This window comes from Rhinopithecus bieti, unplaced genomic scaffold (genome assembly GCF_001698545.2).
Source record: "Rhinopithecus bieti isolate Rb0 unplaced genomic scaffold, ASM169854v2 scaffold_19610, whole genome shotgun sequence".
Taxonomy (NCBI): Eukaryota; Metazoa; Chordata; class Mammalia; order Primates; family Cercopithecidae; genus Rhinopithecus; species Rhinopithecus bieti.
This window is the reverse complement of record NW_016809486.1, coordinates 50,211-74,341: the sequence shown is the minus strand read 5'-3', so window position 1 is coordinate 74,341 and position 24,131 is coordinate 50,211. Positions and strand designations below refer to the sequence as shown.

The 24,131-nt window shown below is 54.3% G+C and overlaps 1 protein-coding gene across 1 annotated transcript in view; it reads left to right on the top strand.

Moving 5' to 3' along the window:
* Nucleotides 1–969: 969 nt before the first annotated feature.
* Nucleotides 970–24,131, top strand: part of DTX1 (deltex E3 ubiquitin ligase 1) — a 42,904-nt gene continuing 19,742 nt past the window's right edge. Inside the window, 6 exon segments of the mRNA XM_017889533.1 lie at nucleotides 970–1,221; nucleotides 1,725–2,707; nucleotides 21,656–22,089; nucleotides 22,092–22,113; nucleotides 22,116–22,209; nucleotides 22,211–22,336. Coding sequence (XP_017745022.1) covers nucleotides 2,449–2,707; nucleotides 21,656–22,089; nucleotides 22,092–22,113; nucleotides 22,116–22,209; nucleotides 22,211–22,336 — 935 coding nt within the window. The 5' untranslated portion in view covers nucleotides 970–1,221; nucleotides 1,725–2,448.

Sequence of the window (24,131 nt, the reverse complement as noted above, 5' to 3'; positions counted from 1 at the left end):
TATCCCCATCTGCCCTGGGGAGGCAGGCGTGGGCTGCTCTGGGCAGGCGCCCAAACAGGTCACTGACCTCCGTCAGCCACCCAGGCTAGAGTTCCCGGACGCATCCTTCATCTTCCCCAATCTAAACACCCAAAGGCCCCGGGTGGTCCACCCTCCTCCCAGCCGAAGTGTGTCTCAGCTGCATCCAGCTTGCTGGAGGAGAGAGGAACTGGCCATCCCATTTAACACTTGAGCCGCTGCCATTTCCAGTCATCCCTTCCATCCAACCAGTGCTCACCCACCATTTATTGAGCACCAGTTGTTTGCAGGTGGCTGTGAATGACATGGCAGAGGGCCTGCCCTTCTCTTCCTCCAGGATCTCACCTCCTGGCCAGGGTCCCCTCCCCTGGTCCCACCCCCTCTCACCTGGAGCAGGTGGGTGCTTTGGGGGAAGTGGGCTCAGGGCTGGGAACTGGGTACTGGCAGGAGATTCAGATCGGGGTTGGTGTCTGGGCACCGCTCTAAGCTTCTGTGATCCTGGGCCTGGGTCTTACTCTCTCTGGCTTCAGTCTCCTGACCTGTACTCTTCAGATTCCACGGTTTCATCTGAGTCTGAATCAGGCCTTGTCAGCACGCTCCCGCCCCCAGGAATAGTTAGAGGAGGAAAGGAGGCTAGCTCTGAATGCTTCAAGATCTTTCTTTAGACAGTCTCTGGATCTTATTCATTCATTCAAGCATTTATTGAGCACCTACTCAGTGCCAGGCCCTTGACTGGGAGACTGGAAATAAAGATGACAAAGATTCAAGCCAGCGACTCCTAAACACCCTACTCCCTGCCTCAAGCCCTGCTTGGGGTCAGAAGGCCCCTTGGGTTCTCGGGAGGGCCTGGCCGAGGATTTGGGGCGCCCTGAGACTCGCGTGTCAGCGCCGGTGGCGCTCAGGGCCGCGATCTGTCTCCTCCCCTTCCTCCTCCTCCGCCCCCTCCCCTCTCCCTTCCCGAGCACTGCCGAGGCCGCCTCCCACCCGCGGGATCCCGGCGGCCGCCAGCCAGCTCCTGCGTCCGTCCGTCGGCCGGGCAGTCTGTCCACGCGCGGAAAGCTCGGCGCGGCGGCCGAGGGGCCTGGGAGGGAACGGGCGCGGAGGCAGGACCGCGGCTCCCTCCCACTCCGGGGGGAGCCCAAAAGGCGGCGGTGCTGGAGCGCGAGCCGGAGCCGGAGCCCGAGCCGGAGACGAAGAGAGGCGGTGAGAGCGCGGGTGCTTAGGGACCCCACCCCCGGCTCCAGCTGGGGGCCCGCGAGCGGCTCGGCGACGTCTGAGCTGGGGAAGGGGGGCTGTTATCCCCAGGGCGGGAGGCAGAGACGGTCCAGCTCCTGGCTTCGCCCCCTCCGCGACGCGACCCCCGAGGGGCCCTGGGCCGCGCCTGCAGCTCCGCTCATCCCCTAGCTTCCCGACGCATCCCCGCGCACCCGGCATCCCCCCGGCAGGGTGAGGGCCCCAGGGGAAGGGAAGGCTCTGGGAGCCAAGGAGGGCACCCCCCAGGCGGAGAGTCTCTGAAAACCGCGCCCCCGGCCCCAGCCCTCCCTCCAGGCCTGCCCCAAGGGAAAGCGGGCGGGGCGACCCCGTATGCCCCCCTTGCTGTCCCCCTTCGGTCCCCATTGTTCTCAGCCGAATGCTCTCCTGGGAATGGGGGAGGGGGTGCTGCGCTCTCCTCTTAAAGGGCCCTCTCCCCTCTTGTCTCCTGGCAGGTCGCGAGCACGAGTGGGGTGGGGCGTGCCCACGGGCCCCCGCCCCCCTCGTCCCCTCGTCCCCAGCCGAGCTCCGGAGCCGCAGTCCAGGCGCACCCCCCCGGGGTCCGCGCCGCACCCCTCCCCCGTGTGTTCTGCAGCCACCCAGGCCTTCCAGGACACCGTGGAGAGGGAACAAGGGGGCAGGGACGCCCCCTTCAGCAGGAGACGTCGGAGAAGGGAGGGAGGCAAGAAGCCCCACTGAAGCCAGGCGCAGGGTCTGGGACGCAGTTGGGAGGGCACTGACTGAGAGCCGCAGGAGCAGCAGGCTGTGGCCCAGGCCTCCTGGGTGACAGGCCCTGTCTGGCGGGGAAGAGGGACCAGAGACAACACTGAAGAGGCTGGACCTAGAACGGGGGCGGCTGCCTCACTCCCTACCTGAGCCAGCCGAGGGGGCCAAGGACTTTAGAGCTGTTTCCTCCGGCATAAGAGAGACACTTGCTTTCCAGGGCAGCACCCTTTAACCGAGAAGGCTCTGCAGGGAAGAGGTCTTTGCAGCCTGGATGGCCACCCCACGTTCCTTTAACGGAGGCCTCTAGGCCTCAGAGAGAACCCAGAGTTAGAAAGGAGGCCAGACGGTCCTTGTTGTCCCCCTGGGGAGAGAGGAAGTTGCCGCCTGCTGCCAGGCCCAGGAGTAGCTGGGCCTGCAATAGTGGGGGACCTGGCCCCTGAGGCAGTGGCGGCCATGTCACGGCCAGGCCACGGTGGGCTGATGCCTGTGAATGGTCTGGGCTTCCCACCGCAGAACGTGGCCCGGGTGGTGGTGTGGGAGTGGCTGAATGAGCACAGTCGCTGGCGGCCCTACACGGCCACCGTGTGCCACCACATTGAGAACGTGCTGAAGGAGGACGCTCGCGGCTCCGTGGTCCTGGGGCAGGTGGACGCCCAGCTTGTGCCCTACATCATCGACCTGCAGTCCATGCACCAGTTTCGCCAGGACACAGGTGAGCAGACTCCCTACCCACCCCTTGCCACCTGCCCTGCCGAACCACCACTACCTTGCAGCGTGGGCTGCTGAAAATCTCAGTAAATCTGATCCCAAATCCCTTCCCTATCTCCCTGCCTCACCTCCAGAAAAACAGGGCAGTCTAACTTTGTCCAGTTTAAGACTTGGATTCCAATACAGCCTCTGAGCAAGTTGTAGGGCCTTGGGCAAGTTGCATCCTCTCTCTGAGCTTCAGTTTCCTCATCTGCATAATGGGTAGATCAATATCTCTCACAGCTGAGTGAGGATTAAATAAAATGGTGCTCACTGAGCACAGAATCTAGAATAGCAGTAGCATGTGATTGTAGAATAAGGGCTTCACATGCACTTCCTCATTTGATTTTTTCCAAGAATCACAGGCAGTAAGTCTGTTTATTGTTGTATTATTATGAGTCCCATTTTATAGATGAAGAAACTGAGTCTCCCAGAAGCTGAATGATTTAAACTCAGAGCTGGGATTTAAACCCAGGTGGTTGAATTCCAGAGCCAAAACTCTTAACTGGTATCCTGTACTGGCTCCAAGTGTTGGTTTGGGGGGTGGAGTCATGCTGGTGGTAATTAATTGGGGATGGGGGCATTGGTGGTGTTGATGGTGGGGGGGCTGGCAATGATGGAAGAGACAGTGTTAGCAGTTGTGTTGGTGGTGACTCAGTGATAGTATTGATGGTGGTGGGGTCTTGGTGATAATGGAGGGATGGATGATGGTGACGTGGCAGTGTTGAGGATGTCAGTGCTAGCGTTAACCCTGGAATTCATTGGTGTTGGTGACATTGACAGTTGTGTTGGTGGTGGTGCTGAAAGTGGTGTGATGGGGTGGTAATGATGGAGAAAATGATGTTGGTGGCAGTCTTCATGGCCATGTGGTGTGGCTGGTAGCCCTGTGTGTGGATGTTACTTCGTGGTATTGGTGATCCTGTTGTGGCTGTAATGATGGTGATGTTGATGGTTGTGTTGGTGGTAATGTGATAGGTGATGATGGTGATAAAAATGATGAGGTCCCACTCTCAGGCCTACTCTCTTTTGTTCTGGAGATTTGTCATTGTTTGGGAGATCTCCCTGAGTCATTGCCCAGTGGTATCTGTGACAAGCTCCGTGGGCAGTGGGGAGTGGTGGGATCCTGCCGTGTAGCAGCAGCCTAGAAATCCTTGGCACGTTTGACCCCCCAAGGACCAGCTGATGGGGTTTGGGGAAGTCCCTACGAATTCCTGGATGTCAGAACCACACGTAATAACCCCAGGCTAGTCGGGTGCTCTCCTTCTCTCTAGAGCTGTGCCAACCAATACGGTAGCCACCAACCACATGTGGCTACTTAAATTTACATTAATTAAAACTAAGTAAAATGTAAAATCCAGTTCCTCAGTCTCACTAGCCACACTTCAAGTGCTCATAGCCACATGAGTCTCGTGGTACCTTGTGGGCCAGTGTAGATCCAGAACATTGCGTTATTGCAGACACTTCTATTAGACCGTGCTAGTTAGAAAGAAGGCCAGCCTTTCTAACTAGCACAGTCCAATAGAAGTTTCTGCAATGATTGGACGTTCCAATAGTCTAGAACATTGCTTGGTACCCACAGGGTGCTTACCATGTCTAGAAACACAGGTGAATTCTTAACAAATGGCTTATTGATGGTACAGATTAGTACATCTATGTTTCCGTAACTCCAGGCATTGACCACCATCACTGGTGGTGCCAGTTGTTTGTGCATTCCATCATGTGATTATTTATTGATCTCTGCTGTGTGTCCATTTCTGTGCTAAGCACTGGAGTACAGCAGGGAGCAAGACAGAGTCATCAGTCGAGGTTTTCTGCTGGAGGACCTACACTGAAGGTCCCGGTGTGGCCAGGAAGCAAGCAAACATACCACCGCAGAGACAATCAGTAGCAGATCTGAGAGCATGAACTAAACCTGGCCCAGAGGTACTCAAGGAAGGCTAGCCTGAGAAAGTGATGTTTGAACAGAGATCTGAAGAATGAGTGAGGGAGCCAGTGTCCCTGGCAGAGGGCACAGCCAGTGCGAAGGCCCTGGGGTGGGAAGGAGCAGAGGACATTTAAGTCCGTTCTGTTTGGGATGCATCTCCCATCAAGGGGAAGATGGAGCAAGATGCAACTAAGCAAGGACCAGATGTACAGGCCTGGACAGCCATGCAAAGAACTTTGAATTTGATCCAGAGAGTAGAAGTCATCATTAGCTCCATATGCCCATTCTTCCAGAGAGGCACCAAGGACCTGATGGAGGAATGGGAAGTGTTGCACATTGCCCGCCCCATTCTCTTTTCTCCTAGGGGTAGAGGGCAGGGCTGTGAGAGCAGAAGTGGGTGGACATCACTCCTTGCTAGGAGGCCTGGTGTTCTGCAGGTTCACAGCTAATGCTGGGTGTAGCGATCCTCCAGGACCTAGCTGGTGGGGGATGGGCACCGGGGTCCTTAGAAGCAGGGACGGACTCCCCACAAGGCTGCCAAGTTGCCAACTTTACCTTTGATCCTCTTATCTTTGGGGGGACCCCCATTTCTATTCCTACCATCCCCTTATGTTCCCGAGTACCCAGACTTGCACACTCCCCTTTCATCAGGCCTCATTCTCTCAATAGTACTCCCCTTTTACAGTTCAGCCTCACTGGATCCCCCAGAAGTTCAGCTCCTGTCACTTCCCCTCACCCCTCCCCAGAGCTGTTCACTCCACACCTGCCCCTGTTTGCCGGAAAAGGGAAAAAAACACTCATTCCTAAATGGACTCCTGGGAGCCTGCCAGGAACCCCCTCCCACCCCAACCAGAGAGGGAGGAAGGCCTGGAAACCTATTGCGGTTGGCAGGAGACCTCAGCTGCCTGGGAATCTGCTGGAGAGTGGGGCAAGAGGCTTCCTCACCAGACATGTGAGGGTTTCTCCCCCGCTTTACCCAGGAGCAAAACAATGTCAAGAAAGGACGTCTTGTCCTCATTGGTAACGGACTGGGAAAGAGCCTCAACCGGCAGGGAGCAAACCTGAGTGCCAATGGTGTGACCTCAGGCCTCTCCAGATCTGTTTCCACATCCATGAAATGGGTGAGAGCATCACTTCTCCAGCAGCGTTCTCAGATTGACAGAGAGAATCTGGCTGACTTTATCCCACAAACATCAACAAATTATCTACTGTGCACGTAGCACGGGTTCACCACTGTGTGTATGAGAGACCAGCAAGAGATCTTAAATCTTTTTTTTTTTTCTTTTTTTGAGACAGTATCTCACTCTGTCGCTCCGGGTAGAGCACTCGGCTCACTGCAACCTCTGCCTCCCGGGTTCAAGTGATTCTCGTGCCTCAGCCTCCCAAGTAGCTGGCATTACAGGCAAGCTACTACATACCACACCCAGCTAATTTTTGTATTTTTAGTAGAGACGTTTTAGTAGAGATGGGGTTTCACCATGTTGGCCAAGCTGGTCTTGAACTCCTGGCCTCAAGTGATCCACCCACCTCGGCCTCCCAATGTGCTGGGATTACAGGTGTGAGCCACCGTGCCCGGCCGTGAATCTTGAAAATATTATATTTCATACACACACACACGCACACACTCCAACATAATGCTGTAAAACCCAAAACTCACGTGTATGTGCGGCAATCAACACAAGCTTCTGTCTAGATTTTCTAATTGTAAAATTCTCGATATGTTCATTGAAGCTGAACTTTAATTTTGGGGAGCGACTGCCCTAGCTTTGCTAGTTTCCCAATACAGAAGCTGGCTGATTTTTTTCTGATCACGTCAGATAATAAATCTTCTAAGCTTTGTGGGACCCACAGTCTCTGTTGTAACTATTCAACTCCATCAAAGCAGAAAAGCAGCATAGACAATATGTAAGTGAACGAGTGTGGCTGTGTTCTAATCAAACTAGTTGTGGACACAGAAATTTGAATTTCATATCTTTTTCACAGGTCATAAAATTTTCTTTCCCCCCTGCCAACCATTTAAAAATGTAAAAGCCATTCTTACTTTCTGAGCTGCACAATAGCAGATGGTGGGTGGATTTGACCTGTGTGCTGCAGGTCACTGACCCCTGCCCTCACATGTTCTTAACCTGAGCATGGGGTAAGACTGTGCTGGTGCCACGGAACACCCAGCATGGCTTCTCCACGCCTCGTGGTGTGTACCAAGGTACACGTGCGTGTGCGTACGCACACACAGCACCAGCCTGTTCGCACAATGCTGACACACACACGCCCTGTGTATGTGCCTCTCGTGCAGTGCAACCAGCGGAAGAAAGCCCAGGTGTCAGGCTGGGGCCACAGGGGAGAGGCCAGGCTCTGGCCCCACGGGGGCTGCTGTTTGTTCAGCCGGTGCCCCCTCACCTTTCCCCTGCTGGGCTGTTTTCACTGCTCCCTGCAGGGGGTGAGGTTCCCTTTGAAGCCCTCTAGGTCCAGAGCCCAGAGTCTGGACTGGAAACTGGGGCCCCTCCACGGGGAGGCCTGATGCTGTGACCCTGAGCTGGATGATGTTAGATCAATCACGGTGGTGTCCCAGGCAGAGGACTGGAGGGAGAGCCAGAGCTGGGTGAGGGTGGGTGGCTTGCTCGCTTTGCAGTACTGAGCCAAGTGCCCGGTTTCCCTCAAAGCTTTCTTTCTTCATTTCCCTCTGTCTCCAACCGTCCCTCCCACAGACAAAGATTGCCACATATGGGAAGCCTAAGGCCAAGGGGTGCTCAGCGGGTGGCTGGGCCGGGCCCAGGAGCCGTCAGGGTCTTGGGGTGAGGAGTTGGCTGCCACCAGCAGTGGGGGAAAGGTTTGAGATTGGCTTTCTGCTCCCAGAGAAAAGGGCACAACTTCCCTGGGGGATCATTTACATCCCCTGCCACTGGGACAGCCGCCTCACCCAGACCATAGATTTCCCACCCAGTCCACACAGTTGGACAGAGGTGCGACTCAGCCACTTCTGCAGCAGCTCCCAGCTCACTCCCTGGCCTCGTACAGCTGGAGCTGGGGAGGGGCACCTATCTGCCTGGTATCTCCCATGTCGCTCTCCATGTGCTCCTGGAGGGGTACATGGCAGCCTCCTGCCTACTCTGCTGATGGAATAGCTGAGGCTGAGGGAGGCCAGCTGGGGACCATCCACGGATGCCATATCCGAGGCTGCAAGCCTGGCCTTTTCTGGTGCCCCCAAGCTGGCCGACAGGTTGGAGTGGCAGGTGGTGGCTGGTTCCAGGATCTTCCAGCCTGCCTCTTTCCCCGGAAACCTTGAGCTTCACTCAGCCCTGGCCCCTGCCCTGAAAGTAAGCACTATCTGAGGACACTTAGGCTGGAGCCCCTTAGGCTGTTACCACCTAGATAGGAGGAGCTTTTCCCATCACCAGGGAAAGGACCTCCGGAATTTAGACACCAACTGGGGACAGTGAGGCCCAGAGAGGGTGAGTGACTTCCCCAAGGTCACACAGCCTACCAGTCCTAAGCTAGAGCCCAGGCCTCCCAGACAGGCCTTAGGGATAGAAAACAAGGTGACATTTAATGCCAGGGCTGAGAGAACCCCCTCCCCCTTCTCCCTTGAGAGCGCTCTTGGGGCTTGTTGTCGGAGTCTAGCCCAAGGCAGGGATAGCCTGCACTACCCTGGAGGCCTCCAGGGCTCAGCTCCTGGTTACAGGACCCTTTGGGACCCTCTCTCCAGCCTTCTCACTGGAGACTAAGGCTGGCTCTGATGCCAGGAGCAAGAAAGACTATGTGTAGGGGCAGGGAGTGGTCCATCTCTGGTAGCAGCAGGTCCAGCTAATCCACATGTGGGTGTCTCCCCAACCACCAGTCACACGGTCTGTATTTCCACCATTGCAGACCCATGGTCTCTGGCTGCTCAGCTAACTCCAGAAGCCTGTTTTGAAACTATAAATTCATCGCTCATATTTGGTAGTCATTGGTGGCTTCTCAGTACCAGGTCCTGGGATGGGTCTTGGGGACTCAGACAGAAGGACATAATGCATTTCAGAGTCTAATCTATGCACTTCAGATCAATTTCAGAGTCTAGTGAAGGTGAAGGCAAATGCATATCATGGGAATAGCCTTTGAACCCTCTGACTCATAAGGACAACAGATACAGAACTAAAACCCAGCTTGACCCCTTGCTGGCTGTGTGACCATGGGCAAATTCCTTAACCTCTCTGAGTTTGTTTCCTCCTCTGTAAAATGGGGATAAGAATAGTCCCTAGCTGGGAGGGTTGTCATGAGGATTAAATGAGATATGTAGGTAAAAGCATGGAGGATACAACTTTGCACATAGTAAGCACTCATGCTCAAGGAAGAAAAAGATTTAAATGCCTCACTAGGGAGATGCAGGGTGCGTTCAGCCATAGGGTGTGCACAGTGTATGCCTGGAGCCTCTGAGAGGAGGACTTCCTGGAGGAGGAATCCTTTGAGAGTGTGTGGTTTGGGTAAATAGAATGATGGGAGGAACACTTCCAGGTGGAGGAAATAGCAGGGGTCCTTCAGCAGGGTCCTGGAGGAGGGTCTCAGGCCTGGGTGGCAGAGGGAGGCTGTGATGGGAGATAGGGGATGGGTAGAGGAGGCCTCTTGGGGCCCACTGGGGCCTGGCAGGCTGGGCTGCCAGCTGCTGCCCTTTAGCAGCCAGGCCCCAGGGGACTTACAGCCACACCGCAGGACCAGCCTCATTAATCATGGGCCCTTGGAGCTGGAGCAGGTGGGGCAGGGGCAGCCTCAGGCACTTCCTACAGTCTGTCTGGGTTCCCTTCACCCAGTCAGCAGGCGTCACCCCCTTTTACACATAGTAAAGCTGAAGCTCAGAGGGTGGGGAGCCACCTGCCCACACTGGGAAGAGGTGGATCTGAGATCAGATCCAGCTCTGCAGCGGGGTGGGCAGGGCCCTTCCCAGGCTCGCCCAGGCCACTGAGTACCTTGGACAGCACCATCAGCGACCCGCCCACGCTGGGGGTGGCGATGCCCGGGACAGACCCCCCTTGCAGCTCTCTCCCTCTCCCTCTCCTCCCCTGACCCCTTTTTCCCCCTTCTTCCCTCCCTCCTCCTCTCCCGCTTCCTCCCATCCCCCACCTCATCCTTCCAAAGGAGCTGTGGAGTCTGACCTGGAGAGGAAGGAGGAGATGGAAGCTGTGATGGGAAGTGTGGGGGCTAGAGTGGGGGAGGTGATGCGGAAGTGACAGGTAGCGGGACTGTGGAGGGGATGGTGAAGAAGGTGGTAAGGTGTGAAGGGCGAGGGGATGGGAGGGGAGATGATGGAAAGTGTGATTAGAGAGTGACGAGGAGGGGCCAGGAGGGGGAGGCCATGGGGAGGCCAAGGGGATGGGGCAGGACCGGTCACAGTGGCTCCAAGTGCCCATTCAGGCAGTAGGCAATGGGGCTGGGATCTCTAACTCTCTCCCCAGTGTGATGTTCTTGGGGCATGGGGGTGCCTGGGGTGATCCCGGGCCTCCGCCCACCACCTTTGTCTCTCTCCCTGGGCCTCCATCCTTCCACCTGGCTCTGGAATCACAACCAGTGGTAGCCAGTCCCCAGGACAGCTCCAGGCCCTTAGATAGTCACCCCCATGAGCCCACCCAGCCTCTGGGTTGACATAGACACCCCCACCAGCCCCTAGCTGCCTCTGGCTGACATCAACTGAGGACACGGGGCCTGGAACCTGGAACCAGCTGCCTTGGGGAATGCTGCTGGTGAGGGCCGGGCTATGGATTCCCGTCCCAGTACCAGCTGCTTACTAAGAATCGTGGGGTGTGTAGGCCAGGTGTGGTGGCTCACGTCTATAATTCCAGCACTTTGGGAGGTCAAGGCGGGTGGATCACCTGAGGTCAGGAGTTCGAGACCAGCCTGGCCAAAATGGTAAAACCCCACCTCTACTAAAAATACAAAAATTAGATGGGCATGATGGTGGGCACCTGTAATGCCAGCTACAGGAGGCTGAAGCAGGAGAATCACTTGAACCCGGGGGGTGGAGGTAGCAGGGAGCCAGTGAGCTGAGATTGCGCCACTGTACTCCAGCCTGGGCGACCGAGTGAGACTCCATCTCAAAAAAAAAAAAAGACTTTGACCTTAAGTAAACCACACTCTCTCCCTGACCCTCTGAGCCTCTGTTTCCTCACCTGTAATATGGACCTGATGATAGTACCGAACTCTTGTGATTGTGGTCACTATTCATTCATTCATCAGGAATTTCATGAGCACCTACTGTGTGCCAGGCAGTCCGGGCACCAGGAATGTCACAATCAATAGGACAGACACAAATCCCTGCCCTCAAGGTTCTTCTGTTCTGGGGGTAAGGGGTGGGGTGATGATGGGTGTGATACAGGAGGCTAGGCGCCAAGGAAGTCCCAGCATATGGGATTGTCCCCCACATTGGGGCCCAGGAGCTGCTGGGCTAGGAACTGAGTCTCCTTCAGGTCCCGCATGGTTGTGTCCTTGCTCGGCCACCCTGGCCAAGCGCCTCTCCCTCTCTGGGCTCCTTCCATCATCCCTCTGGAGCTGCTCCAGGCTGCTACTGCTGCCTGCACAGACAGCAGTGGCAGGCCGGTGACGGGGTGCATGAGGGAGTCTGGCACTGGGCCCTGGAGCTGAGCACCCTGAGATGCAGAACAAAGGACGAGGCAATCAAAGGAGGCTGCCAGGACAGTCCTGCCAGCAGCTGCAGCACAGCCACCTCTTGTCCCGATGACCGACTGGGCCTTTGTCCCCTCCCCCTCCAACTGCAAGCAGAGCACAGCAAGAGGAAGCGCAGAGTTTGCCTGGAGTACCACCTTCCCAGGGCCCTCCGCCTGGCTGCGGTAAGCATTGCCCTCCCCAGCTTCCTCTGTTCTAGGGAACAAAGGTTCATTCGTTCCAAGGTGTTACTCACCTGGCCCTGTGGAAATGACAGTCAGGGAGCCTGGGTCCAAGACCTGTCTCTAATTTGCCAGATGATCTTGCCCAAGTTTCTCTCTGCAGCTCAGCTTACCCATCTACACAAAGGCTGCAAATTCAGATGCTTACAGAGCCTGGGCAACTAATAGAAGTGTGTGCAGTGTCTGGGAAGGCAGAGGTTTTTTAACTGTCTTGCTCTCCAGTGCCTGGTATGCAGCAGGTGCTCAGTAAATACTTGAAGGCATGAATGGGGCCAGCATAACTCAGCTCCTGCTCACTGTTGCCAAGGAGGCCAATCGTTGTGGCCCCACCCTTGGATATCTGGGGATTTCTGAAATCTGGACTGGTGTGAGTCTGCCCCAATTTTTAAATGTGAGGCCGATTGAGGTGGCTCATGCCTGGAATCCTGGCACTTTGGGAGGCTGAGGCAGAAGGATCACTTGAGCACAGGAGTTTAACACCAGCCTGAGACCCCATCTCTACCAAATAAAAATGAAAAAAAAATAGCTGGACATGATGGCACACACCTGTGATCATAGCTACTCAGGAGGCTGAGGCTGGGGGATTGCTTGAGACCAGGAGGTGCAGGCTGCAGTGAGCGATGATAGCATCACTGCAATCCACCCTGGGCAACAGAGTGAGATCCTGTCTTAAATAAATAAATAAATAAATAAATAAATAAATATTGGTCACTATTTTTAAAATGTAAATAGCATGTGAACCAGAACAAAACCATATCTGCCCAGCTTGCAGTCTCGAGCCTAGTCATGAGCAGCATTCAGTTAGGTTCATTCAGATGTATTTGGTTATTCATTCATCCAACATTTTGCAAGTACCTACCTCCCCACACTCCTGACCACAGAGGGATGCCAAGGTGACTGTAAACCAGCCCAGCTTTGGAGAGACTGCCAGGCTGGAAGGAACACAGACACCTCCGCACCTAGTGAGCTATGTGCTTTGATGGGAACATTGCAGGTGCAAGGTGCTTTGGCGGCCCCACGGAGCGAGTGGTTTGCCCTAAGGATAGCAGAGAAGATTCCAAGAAGACAGAGTGCTTGTGCTGAGCCAGAAGATTGAGAAAGAATTCAGCAGGGAGGCCAATGGGGTGGGGTGGGCAGGACACTCTAGACAGATGGAACAGCATATGCAAATACAGAGACATAACCGCACACACGGTGTGTTCAAAGAATAGCTGGAATTTTGGTGTGGCTAGAGAGTGAGGCTGTGCAGACAGCTTGTGATGGGCTTCAGAGGCTACACTAAGGAGCTTAGACTGATTCCTAAGGGCACTAGGGAGCTATTGATAGCTGTTGAGCAGAGGAGTGACACAGTCAGCCTTGAGGCTGTGAAAAATCCCTCTGGCTGCCATGTGAGAATGCACTGCACATTGCAAAGAGTGGATACTGGGACATGGGGAGAGGAGGCCCCTGCAACAGTGCAGGCTAGCACTCTGGTGACATGGGCCAAAGGGCCGACAGTGGAAGTGGGGGAAGTTCAAATCCTGGCTAGATTCAGTCTTCACTTAGTAGCCCAGTAGCTATGTGACTTTGGACTTCAGGCAAATTGCTTCACCTCTCTGTGCCTCACTCAGTGTTTGTACAAGACAGTGATAGTAATAGTTATCATTATTATCATATGTTTATTATCATTATTATCACAACAACCTGCCCGTCATTTTGTGGCTGAAGAGTTGACTTACATGAAGCATTTAGAACAGTGCCTGGCACATAGCAGGCCCTCTGGGAGTGTTTATTATTATTATTATTGTATTATTATTATAATTATGCCGTTTCACAGATGAGAAAGGAGCAGCTTGGAGGGCTCAGGCGGTGGAGGACTGTCCAGCCCTCTGTCCCCTCCCCCTCCACTTCCTGCTTTGCTGGTGATCTGAATCCCCTGCTGGGTGTGTGGGAAACCGGGTGACCAGAAAGCCCCCCACACAGCCCATGGCATGAGTGCCCGCCTCCGCCTGCCAGCACCTTCCAAGGTGGTAGCCTCTCTGAGCACCACGCAGCCCTTCCGCCTTCCTTAGGCAGCGCTGCAGACCCCCTCTCCTCCCCTCATCTCCCCACCGCCCTGGCCTGGCTTCCAGCAGACCCTGGAGAACCTGGGCTGGCTTCAACCACGAGGAAACCACTAATGGGCCACAGCTTAGCCTGATGAGTCCCAGGGGAGAGTTTGGAGGGAAACAGAACACTGCGGGGTTATCGATCTTAAGGCAGGAGCCGGCGAGGCAACCTGGATCCACAGGCTGCAGCTCCAATCCCAGCCCAGCCAGTGCCCCCAGCCAGACTTCCATGTCTTCTCAGGGAGCCTCAGTCTCCCCATCTGCTCGATGGGGCTAATATTAGCACACACCCCTGGGGTTGCTGTGAGGACTGGGAGATGACATGCGTGAGCCCCCAGCACAGTTGCTGGCACTGCGGAGCATTCGGTAAGGTGCTGGGTGCTGCTGTTGTCCTTGTTGTGGGAGAGAGATGAGCAGCCACGCAGATGCCAGCTAAGGGACTATTCCAGAAGGTCAAGTAGCAATCCGGGGTTGGAACCTCAGCCATGTCACTTACTTACCGTGCAACCACTGTGCCTCAGTTTCCTCCCCCAGAACATGGGCTCATGAGACTAAGTCAGAGGGAACAGCAAATGAAGCGAGGCGGCCTTGTGTGGGCTTCGGCTGGACCGCTCACAGATGGCATCCGGTGCGCTCCTAACTGCTCCGTGCCTCTGTTTTCTCACCTCTAAAATGGGCCAACAACACCCCCGCCTCCGAGGGGTGCTAAACACACCCTTTAGCTTAAATGAGCTAAACACAGCCTGGGGCAGAGAAGCGTGCTCTTTCAGTGTGGATGGCTGTTAGTATTATGACTTCTGGGTTGGGGAAGGATTCAGTGAAGTCTCTCACTGGGGCCCAGCCACTGCCCAACCCCCGGTCACAGGCCTCAGCCTGTGGTGGGACTCCCCCAGCCCGACAGGATGTCCCATGACTGCCTCCCACGTGCCCCCTTCCCGTCAGGGTCTGGGTGCCCCCAAACTGAGATCATTTCCCTCCGGGAAGCCAACCCCAAAGGGAGGGGTTCCCTGCTGGGCCTTGAAGCTGGCCCAGCCCAGAGAGGAACCGTTTAGAGTCTGAGGGACCGGCAGGAGGAAGGCTCAGGGGCTCAGAACCCTCCCCCTTCTCCAAAGTCAGCTGTTTCTTAAGGCTAAGACGTGGGGGCTGAGGCACCCACATACCCACCTCTAGGCAGCGGGGTCAGATCGGGACCATGCTCTAGGGCAAAAACCTCACATGGCTAAACAACGGAAGGTAAAGCTGAAGTAGTGAGCTCTCCATCGCTGAAAGTATCCTAGGCTGTGCTACCACTTGGTGAGGTTGAACCCCTTGGAACCAGTCCAGCCTGGGCCTGCCTTTACTCCACGAGTGTGGCATTATTCCCAGCCCTCTGCTCTCACCCTCCCAAGAGTTCACCTCTCCGGGCCTCAGTTTCCTCATCTGTAAAATGGAAATAGTCCTGGTCCCTCCCTGGAAGCAATGGTGTGAGGATGAAATGAGTGCAAGGAGATTGCTGAGTGCAGCATGTGCCATACAGTAGGTGCTCAATAAATGCTAGCCTTAGTTTCCCTGATTCTCCGTGATGGTCTCAGCCTCTAGGTTTCCAGCTGCCCTTTCTTTTCATCTTTCAAGCTAGTTCTATCTGACTCCAGCTCTCTTTGTCTCTGCTTCAGTTTCCCATGTTGGCCTTGGCCTGTCTCTGACAGTCTCTTCGATCAAGTGTGTCTCTCTCTGTCTCTCTCCATCCCGCTGTCACCCTGTCTCTGCCCCAGGCATGAAGCAGTCACTGGCTGCTGTGGCTATGGCCGCCCCCACACCCGGTCTCAGGGGGCCCAGCTTGTGCAGTACTCCAGCTGACACTGACCAAAGCCCCTTTCTCCGGTTCAGCTGGAAGAAGCCTGGAATTTTCTGCCAAACATTTTTAAGCAACTAGGGAGGAGAGGGAAGGGGAAGACAACAAAGGCAGACACACAAAAACAGGCCGAGGCACGGAGCCTGTGTCTGTCATAGGCCCCTAACTGCCTGGGGGACCCAGGCCCTGTGGCCAGCACAGCAGGGTGCCCTGAAGGCCAGAGTGGGGTGTGTTCTGCTCCGGGCCACCAGCCTGAGGCCCAGCCTCTCTCCCAGGCTGAAGAAACTCCAGCCCCTTCTTAGACCCATTGTTCTGGCTGAAAATCTAGGCCACGGCCACTGCGGAGGAGAAGGAGCATTTCCACCACTGCTCCCTTGGAAATCTTGAGATAGAAGTCCAGGCAGGTCACCAGGGAACCAGCTGCCCACCCCCTCGGCCTGGTCCGCGGCCAGCCTGGGCCGGAGAGGCGGACGGATGGGCAGGCGGGCAGCGGCGGGCACTGCAGGGTGCAGGGCCCAGCGGGGAGGACAGCAGCTGCCCTAATTACTCCCGCTCTCCAGGTTCCAATCTTGTTTCAAAAGGACTCCAGGGACACAGCCTTTAATAACTACCAGTAAACAGGCAGGAAAATCGATACCTGGTAAATAGAGCCCCGGAGAGAGGGAGGCCTGGGCTAGCTGGCCCTGATGAGCTCCCAGAGTCCTTTGCTGCAGAGCTGGCCAACGTTGATGTTAAGAATCCTCCTCCCGGCCTGAGGGTCCTCCCCAGGGACCCCTCGACGCTTGGCCTCCACCCTGGGGGCTGCTTGCTCTCCAGTCGCCACTCCCTCTCCATCAAGCCCAAATTTTCCTCTTTCCCACTCCTCCAAGTGCCAAGTAGGTTGCCCGTCTCGGTTGCAGATGCCTTCTTTGCACCAGGCTTTGTGCCTGGTGCTCGAAACATAGTTGCGTATCTGACCTAGTAGTCTTTGTCCTCCCAAAAATCATCTACCAATGAGAATGACTAAGAACAAAAACAAATAATGACAGTGTGAGGACAGACATGCAATAAAAGACTGCTGCGTTTGCCAACTATAGCAACAGAACAGAGAAGCCCGTGTTGGAGGAGATGAGCACATGGAGGGCTTTGTTGGATGAACAGGAGTTCGCCAAGTGAACAAGGGCTGGGGGAGGATGAGTGTGGGTAACGTACGTAATATCAGCCATTATAGCTGTATTCATTGAGTGTTTACTAAATGCTAAGTGTTCTGCTAAGCATCTTTGCCTATGCATTATCTAATTTTGTTCCCCCAGTAATTCTTTGGGGTAGATATTAATACCCCCATTTTATAGATAAGGGCACTGAGGCTATGTGTGGTGCCAGCCAGTTTTTGCACAAGACCTGAGAGACTTTTTTTTTTTTTTTTTTGAGACAGAGTCTCACTTTGTTGCCCAGGCTGGAGTGCAATGGCGTGATCTCGGCTCACTGCAACCTCTGCCTCCCAGGTTCAAGCGATTCTCATGCCTCAGCCTCCTGAGTAACTGGGATTACAGGCATGCACCACCACACCTGGCTAATGTTTGTAGTTTTTAGTAGAGATAGGGAGTTTCACCATGTGGGCCAGACTGGTCTCGAATTCCTGACCTCAGATGACCCACCTGCCTCAGCTTCCCAAAGCGTTGGGATTACAGGAGTGAGGCACCGCATCTGGCTCGACCTGAGAGACTTCTGAGTTGTTTGAATCACTTCACTCTGCACCTCCTGTCCTGGCCCCTCCCCTGCCGAGCTCAGGACTTGGCACACAGGGGAAGTTAAATAAGGTGGGTTCCCATTGCTTCCCTTCCTATCCTGCACATTTTTCAGGTAATACACTGCCTTCCCCTCACCAGGAGCTCAATGGTGGTACTTCATGCACATCAGCCTTGAAGATCAGTCATCACAACCCCTCAGTTTGCAGGTGGGGAAACCGAGACCTTAAGAGGGGAAGACCAGCACACAAGAGCAGGTGGGGGCAGGATCCAGGGTTTTCTCTCTAACTCATCCCCTCCCGGGCCTGCTGTGGAGGAAGCCCCATCACCAGGGAAGAAATCAATCTGCACACACTCAATTAAAATGATAAATCAGGCATCAGAGTGAGGCTGCCCCAGAGGTGCAGGGGAAGTTTTTGTCTGATTGACTGGAACATGATAGGCCCCAGGGACCTTATTTCCTGGGGCTGGGCTTGCCAGTCGAACCTCTCCACCTCTTCAACCCCGCCCCTCTCATATCAGCAGCCATAGCTCCATGCCTCGATTTCTCCAGCTATTGGGGCCTGTCCAGTTGGCAGGGCACACGGCTAGTCTGTAGCCCTTGTGATTCTAACAGAGGAGAGGGAGAGGACAAGCTCTTTCAGCCCTGAGTAGGGACATACCAGTGCGGAACAGTCTGAGTTCCCCTATCAGGTTGCAGATCCCTGGGCCAGGCACCCGAGGAAGATGCCAATTAACAATGGAAACGCCTTCTAGGTATTGAGGGCCTACTGTGTGCAGGCACTGTGCCAGGTGCTGGGAGTACAAGAGTGAGCAAAGCAGACAAGATCCCTGACTTCGTGGCTGACAGCCTAGAGTGAGGATACGCAGTGTAAAGAATGCATGCAGATTAATACATCTTGCCTGGCTCAGTGGCTCACACCTGTAATCCCAGCACTTTGGGAGGCTGAGACAACTGGATCACCTGAGGTCAGGAGTTCGAGACCAGCCTGGCCAACATGGTGAAACCCCATCTCTACTAAAAATGTAAAAAAATTAGCTGGGTGAGACATACCTGTAATCCCAGCTACTCGGGAGTTTGAGGCAGGAGAATCATTTGAACCTGGGAGGTGGAGGTTGCAGTGAGCCGAGATCACGCCACTGCACTCCAGGCTGGGTGACAGAGAAAGCCTCTCTCTCTCTCTCTTTCTCTCCTCTCTCTCTCCATATATATATATTCAGGTAATGCCAAGTGCCAGGGAGGAAAATAAAGCAAGCTCAGAGGACAGCAATAGAAGGGCTGCATTTTTAGATGTTTGAACACACACCTGTAAGAAAGAAGGGAGGAAACGATGAGAACATATGGGAATGGTGAGGTCATATTCCAGGCAGAGGGAACAGCCAGTGAGAAGGCCCTGAGGCTGGACAGTGCCTGGTGTATTTGAGGAACAGCAAGGAGGCCAGGGTGGCTGGAATGGAGTGAGTGACAGGGGGAAGTAGGCAATGTCAGAGGAGGACAGGACCCCACAATGTGGGGTTTCATTGTAGGTCATAGCAAGGACTTTGACTTTTAGTCCAAGTGAGCAGAAGCCCGGGAGGATCTTGAGGAGAGGAAGCATGTGATCTGACTTGCATTGAGCAGGACCCCCCTGGCTGCGGTGTGGGAAATGGATTACAGAGGTAAGGGTAGTATCAGAGGCCAGTCATGAGTCTACTGCAATGGTCCAGGCAGGAGAGATAACATGGCGTGGACTGGGTGGTGTGAGTGCAGTGGGGAGCAGTGGTCAGATATGTATGTGTTTGAAGGTGGAGATGACTGGATTTACTGGCAGATTGGAGGTGGGATATGAGGTAGGAAGTCAAGGATGAGACCAAGGTTTGGGGGTCCAAGGAAGAGCATCCGGAAGGGTGGAAGCTGCCAGGAATTGTGATGTCAAGACTTCGGGAGGAGCAGGTTTGGGGCAGGGGAGAGCAGAGCTGAGTTTAAGGTGTCTGTTAGACCTCTCCAGGAAAGGGTCATGAACCTGGCTCCCAGGGGAGAAGATGGGGCTGAAGATGGCAGATTTTGGAATCATCAGCGTAGACATGGTATTTATCTCAATTGATCCTCAGCAACCCCACAAGCAACTGTTGCTATAGCTGGCAAATGCAGCAGTCTTTTATTGCATGTCTGCTTGTGCCCATTTTCAAGATGAGAAAACTGGGGCCCAAAGATGTTGAGTTGCCTACGCACAGTCACAGAGCTGGAAAGTCAGAAAGTCAGGACTTGAAGCGAGGTCTGTCTGCCTCCCAGCCCTGACGTCTCATCCAGACCCTCTGCAGCTGTTCTCACTCACTCCTCCCCTAAACCCTGTGTGAGAGGGAAGGGGTGGGTCATGGATGATCACCCCTCTTTTTGAGATGGGGCCACTGAGGCCTGGGGAGGTTTAAGGGACTTTCCCGCAGTTGAGGAGCAGTTGAGTGTGCAGTGTTTCTGCAGGTGTGCCAAATGAACCCAGCAAAAGACTCACTTCATCAGCCCCAAGACACAGAGCAGGCTAAAGGCTCTGAGAAGTCCTGCAGCCTCGACCTTAGGTTATCTCTGGTTAGCCCAGAGTTTCCTGTGGAGCCTTGCTGTCAGGGGAGCACGTAGAGCTTTGGCAAACACAAAGCTGTGGTTGAGAGTAAAGCCCCAGTGCCCTCCTTTATGAAAGGGGGCCCACCTGGCAGTCAGCAGGTGTTTGTTGAAGGAAGTAACAAATGAAACAAACAGATGAATGAAAATAACAAATAAGCAAATGAAGGAATGGACCAATGCAGGGATGAGCACAAAGTGTGAATGAATTTTTTAAAAAATGGATCCATTTGTGACCTAATGAATTCATTCATTCATTCAACAAATATCGCTGGAGCACCTGCTGTGTGCAGTTGCTGGGGATACAGCAGTAAATAAAACAAAATCCTGACCTTGTGGCTATTACATGCTAGCAAGGGAGAGATGGACAGAAACCAACATAAATGGGTAGAATGTGAAGTATATCTGATGGAGAAAATGGAGCGGGGAAGGAGAGAGGGGAAAGTATGTGGGGGTGCACATTTTTAAAGAGGATGGTGGTAAATGAAGGAATGTCTGAATGCCTGAATACGGGAGTGGGCTGAAGATGGAGAATACATAAATGTATCAATTTAAAAAAAAAAAAAAAGCATAAGGGGCCTAGGGGCGGTGGCTCACACCGGTAATCCCAGCAGTTTGCGAGGCCAAGGTGGGTGGATCACCTGAGGTCAGCAGTTCGAGACTAGCCTGGCCAACATGGCAAAACCCCATCTCTACTAAAAATACAAAAATTAGCCCAGCAAGGTGGTGCATGTCTGTAGTCCCAGCTACTTAGGAGGCTGAGGCAGAAGAATCGCTTGAACCTGGGAGGCGGAGATTGCATTGAGCCTAGATTGTGCCACTGTGTTCCAGCCTGGGTGACAGAGCAATACTCTGTCTGAAAAAAAAAAAAAGTGGGGCCGGGCATGGTGGCTCACACCTGTCATCCCAGCACTTTGAGAGGCCAAGGCGGGTGGATTGCTTGAGCCCAAGAGTTCAAGACTTAGCCTGGGCAACATAGGAAAACCCTCATCTCTAAATAAATGAATAAAATAAAATAAAATAAAATAAAATAAAATAAAATAAAATAAAATAATGGATGACTGCAGGCAGGAATGAATGACCTAACAAAAGAATCATTGAATGAATGAATCATTGAATAAAGGAATATATGAATATGTGAACTAGAGCATGGATAAATGAATGAACTAATGCAAGAATTGTTGAATGACTAAATGAACTAGTGCTTGAATTAATGAACGAAGGCATGAACAGATTGATGAATGAATCACTGAATGAGTGAGCGAACTATAAGGAAGGAGAGGACTGCATGGGGCCTCTGTGCATAGCCTTGGTCTCTGTCTCTGCCTGCCCCACCTTATCTTACTGTGGTCTGAAGAACCCCAAAGCCCCCTTTGCCCTCCCTGGCACCATCCAGGGCCTGTGATAAACCCCCACTTCAGTGTCTGTCTTGGCCCTGGAGAGATGGAGGGTGGGGGAGCCCTCCACACCTTGCTGGTTTCCTACCTCAGGCTATCTTGGCACCCCCACCCCATTTGGTGGCTTTCCCACCCCTGTCCCAATCTATTGACCACGCGCACCTGACCACTTCTCGCCCCAGTACTATGTGCTGAACCTTTAGCCCCGGCCCCCCTCACCCTGGCTCCCGCCTGTCCTGACCCTCCAGCCTGTACTGAACCTCATGCCTGGGCCTTGACCTCCTTCCTCTCAGTGCATGTGTTGACCCTCTCCCCAACTCTGGATGGACCCGTTGGAGGCCTTTGCTGACCCTCCAACCTCCCGCCCACCCCTGCCTTGCTGTGGCCCGCCCTTCCAGCTGCGCAGACCAGCGCTCGGCGTCCTCACCCCCCGCCGAGCCGCCCCCGCCCGCTGTGCTGACGCCCGCTCCTCATTTCGAGTACAGGCACCATGCGGCCCGTGCGGCGCAACTTCTACGACCCGTCGTCGGCGCCGGGCAAGGGCATCGTGTGGGAGTGGGAGAACGACGGCGGTGCATGGACGGCCTACGATATGGACATCTGCATCACCATCCAGAACGCCTACGAGAAGCAGCATCCGTGGCTCGACCTCTCGTCGCTGGGCTTCTGCTACCTCATCTACTTCAACAGCATGTCGCAGATGAACCGCCAGACGCGCCGGCGCCGCCGCCTGCGCCGCCGCCTGGACCTCGCCTACCCGCTCACCGTGGGCTCCATCCCTAAGTCGCAGTCGTGGCCCGTGGGCGCCAGCTCGGGCCAGCCCTGCTCCTGCCAGCAGTGCCTGCTGGTCAACAGCACGCGCGCCGCCTCCAACGCCATCCTGGCCTCGCAGCGCCGCAAGGCGCCCCCGGCCTCCCGCTGCCGCTGCCGCCGCCGCCGGCCCCCTGGAGGCTCCAGGCGCGCTCGCCGTGGCCCAGCGCCACGCTTCGCAGGCGCCGGCGCTCTGGCAGCGCCCTACCGGCCCCGCCGAGCCGGCGCCGCCCCGGTGCGCCCACACGGAGCCCGAGCGCCCCCAGCGGCGCGCCCACCCCGGGGCAGAACAACCTCAACCGGCCCGGGCCCCAGCGCACCACCAGCGTGAGCGCGCGCGCCTCCATCCCGCCGGGGTAAGACGGGGCCCAGGGGGAGGGGGCCTCTGTGTCGTCCGCAGGCAAGGACGAAGCCCGGGGGTGGTTGGCCACTAGGGCAGGAGCAAAGATTACAATAATATTAATGACGGTAAGTAATATCCAGCATCCACTAAATGTTCATTTTGTGCCAAGCATCAACTAAGCACCTTTACATGTTCCCACGCATCTATCTCCATGCATAAGGACCCTATGAGGTAGGTACTGTCATCACCTCCAGTTCACAGACAGGAACTAACTCCCCCAAGATCAGACAATTCACGTGATGGGGCCATAATAGCAACATCAGCAATGGTGCATGTTCCATGTTTATTATTTGCTAAATTCGTTATATGTATCACCTCGTTTATTCCGCCAAAAGGTCTACCATGTGCATATTCCAGATGGGGAAGCCGAGGCTGGGAGAGCTATGGTGCCTTCTCAGGGTCACCAGGGAAGGGTAGTCCTTGGAGTCCAGACCTGTCCGATTCCAAAGTCTGTGTTGTGTTGTCTTAGGATTTTTAGAGGGCTTCAGAGTCCATCTGTCCTTGTCCCCGTCCATACCCACCTCACATGGTGGCTCGAGCAAGCATCAGCTGCTTGTCCAAAGTATTTCCCCATAGGCTGCACCTGAAATACCACAATTACTCTGGGTTAATACTATGGTTTGCACACTGGGCTCCAGGGACTCCTAGGGTGACCTGGAATCGTGGGGGTGGGGGAAAGCCAGGCAAACAAGAGTCTGTCTCTCTGCTCTTGTTTTAACGAGAGCAGCCCTTTTTGGAAACACTTTTATGAACTGGCTTTCCCAGCATGATTTATTAAGGACGGGCACCCAGCTTGTATCAAGTTTGCAAATTATTGGGTTAAGGTGTCCCAGGCCCCAGGATAGGGACCCAGTGAGCTGCTGTTGGGTGCCCACCCTGGACCCCAGATTCATTCCATCTGAGCAAAGAACCAAGGCTTGAGGGGTGGCAATGAGAGGAAAGATCAAAGACCTTGAGCTTGGGAAAGACCAGGGGGATGTGGACTGTGGGCCACAAGAGGAAGAGAGGGCACCCAAAACCAACTGTGTTTCCGTCACCATGGCATGGCCCGGGGAATTGATCATGATGGCCGGAGATCACCAAAGCTCAGATCTGGATGTGATCTTTGGGGTCACCGCATCCAGGTCACCCCTTTTATTATGGGCAAACAATGCCTGGGGAAAGGAAAGGTCAGGATCCTGAACTAGGTGGCCCTATTCACCCTTTGTCCCTTTGGGAGTCTGACTTCCTGGGTTCAAATGCCCTCTTGGCCACTTCTTTTTTTTTTTTTTTTTTTTTTTTTTTGAGATACAGTTTCACTCTGTTGCCCAGGCTGAGTAGCGGGGACTACAGGTGCACGCCACCATTCCTGGCTACTGTGTGTGTGTGTGTGTGTGTGTGTGTGTGTGTGTGTGTGTGTNNNNATTTATGTATGTATGTATGTATGTATGTATGTATGTATGTTTGTATTTTTAGTAGAGATGGGGTTTCATCGTGTTATTCAGGATGGTCTCGATTTCCTGACCTCATGATCCACCCGCCTCAGCCTCCCAAAGTGCTGGGATTACAGGCGTGAGACACTGTGCCCAGCCTCATTGCTTATTTATACTGACACCTTTTTTTGACAGGTCTTGTGAACCAAACAATGGAATGAAAATGTCTTATGCTGTGTAATTGCTCCTCAGTAAATCTAGTCCACTTACTGCCTGAAGCAAAAATGTCACTATTAGTATTTTCTTTGGGAAATTTCTGACTTGTTACTTTCGCTT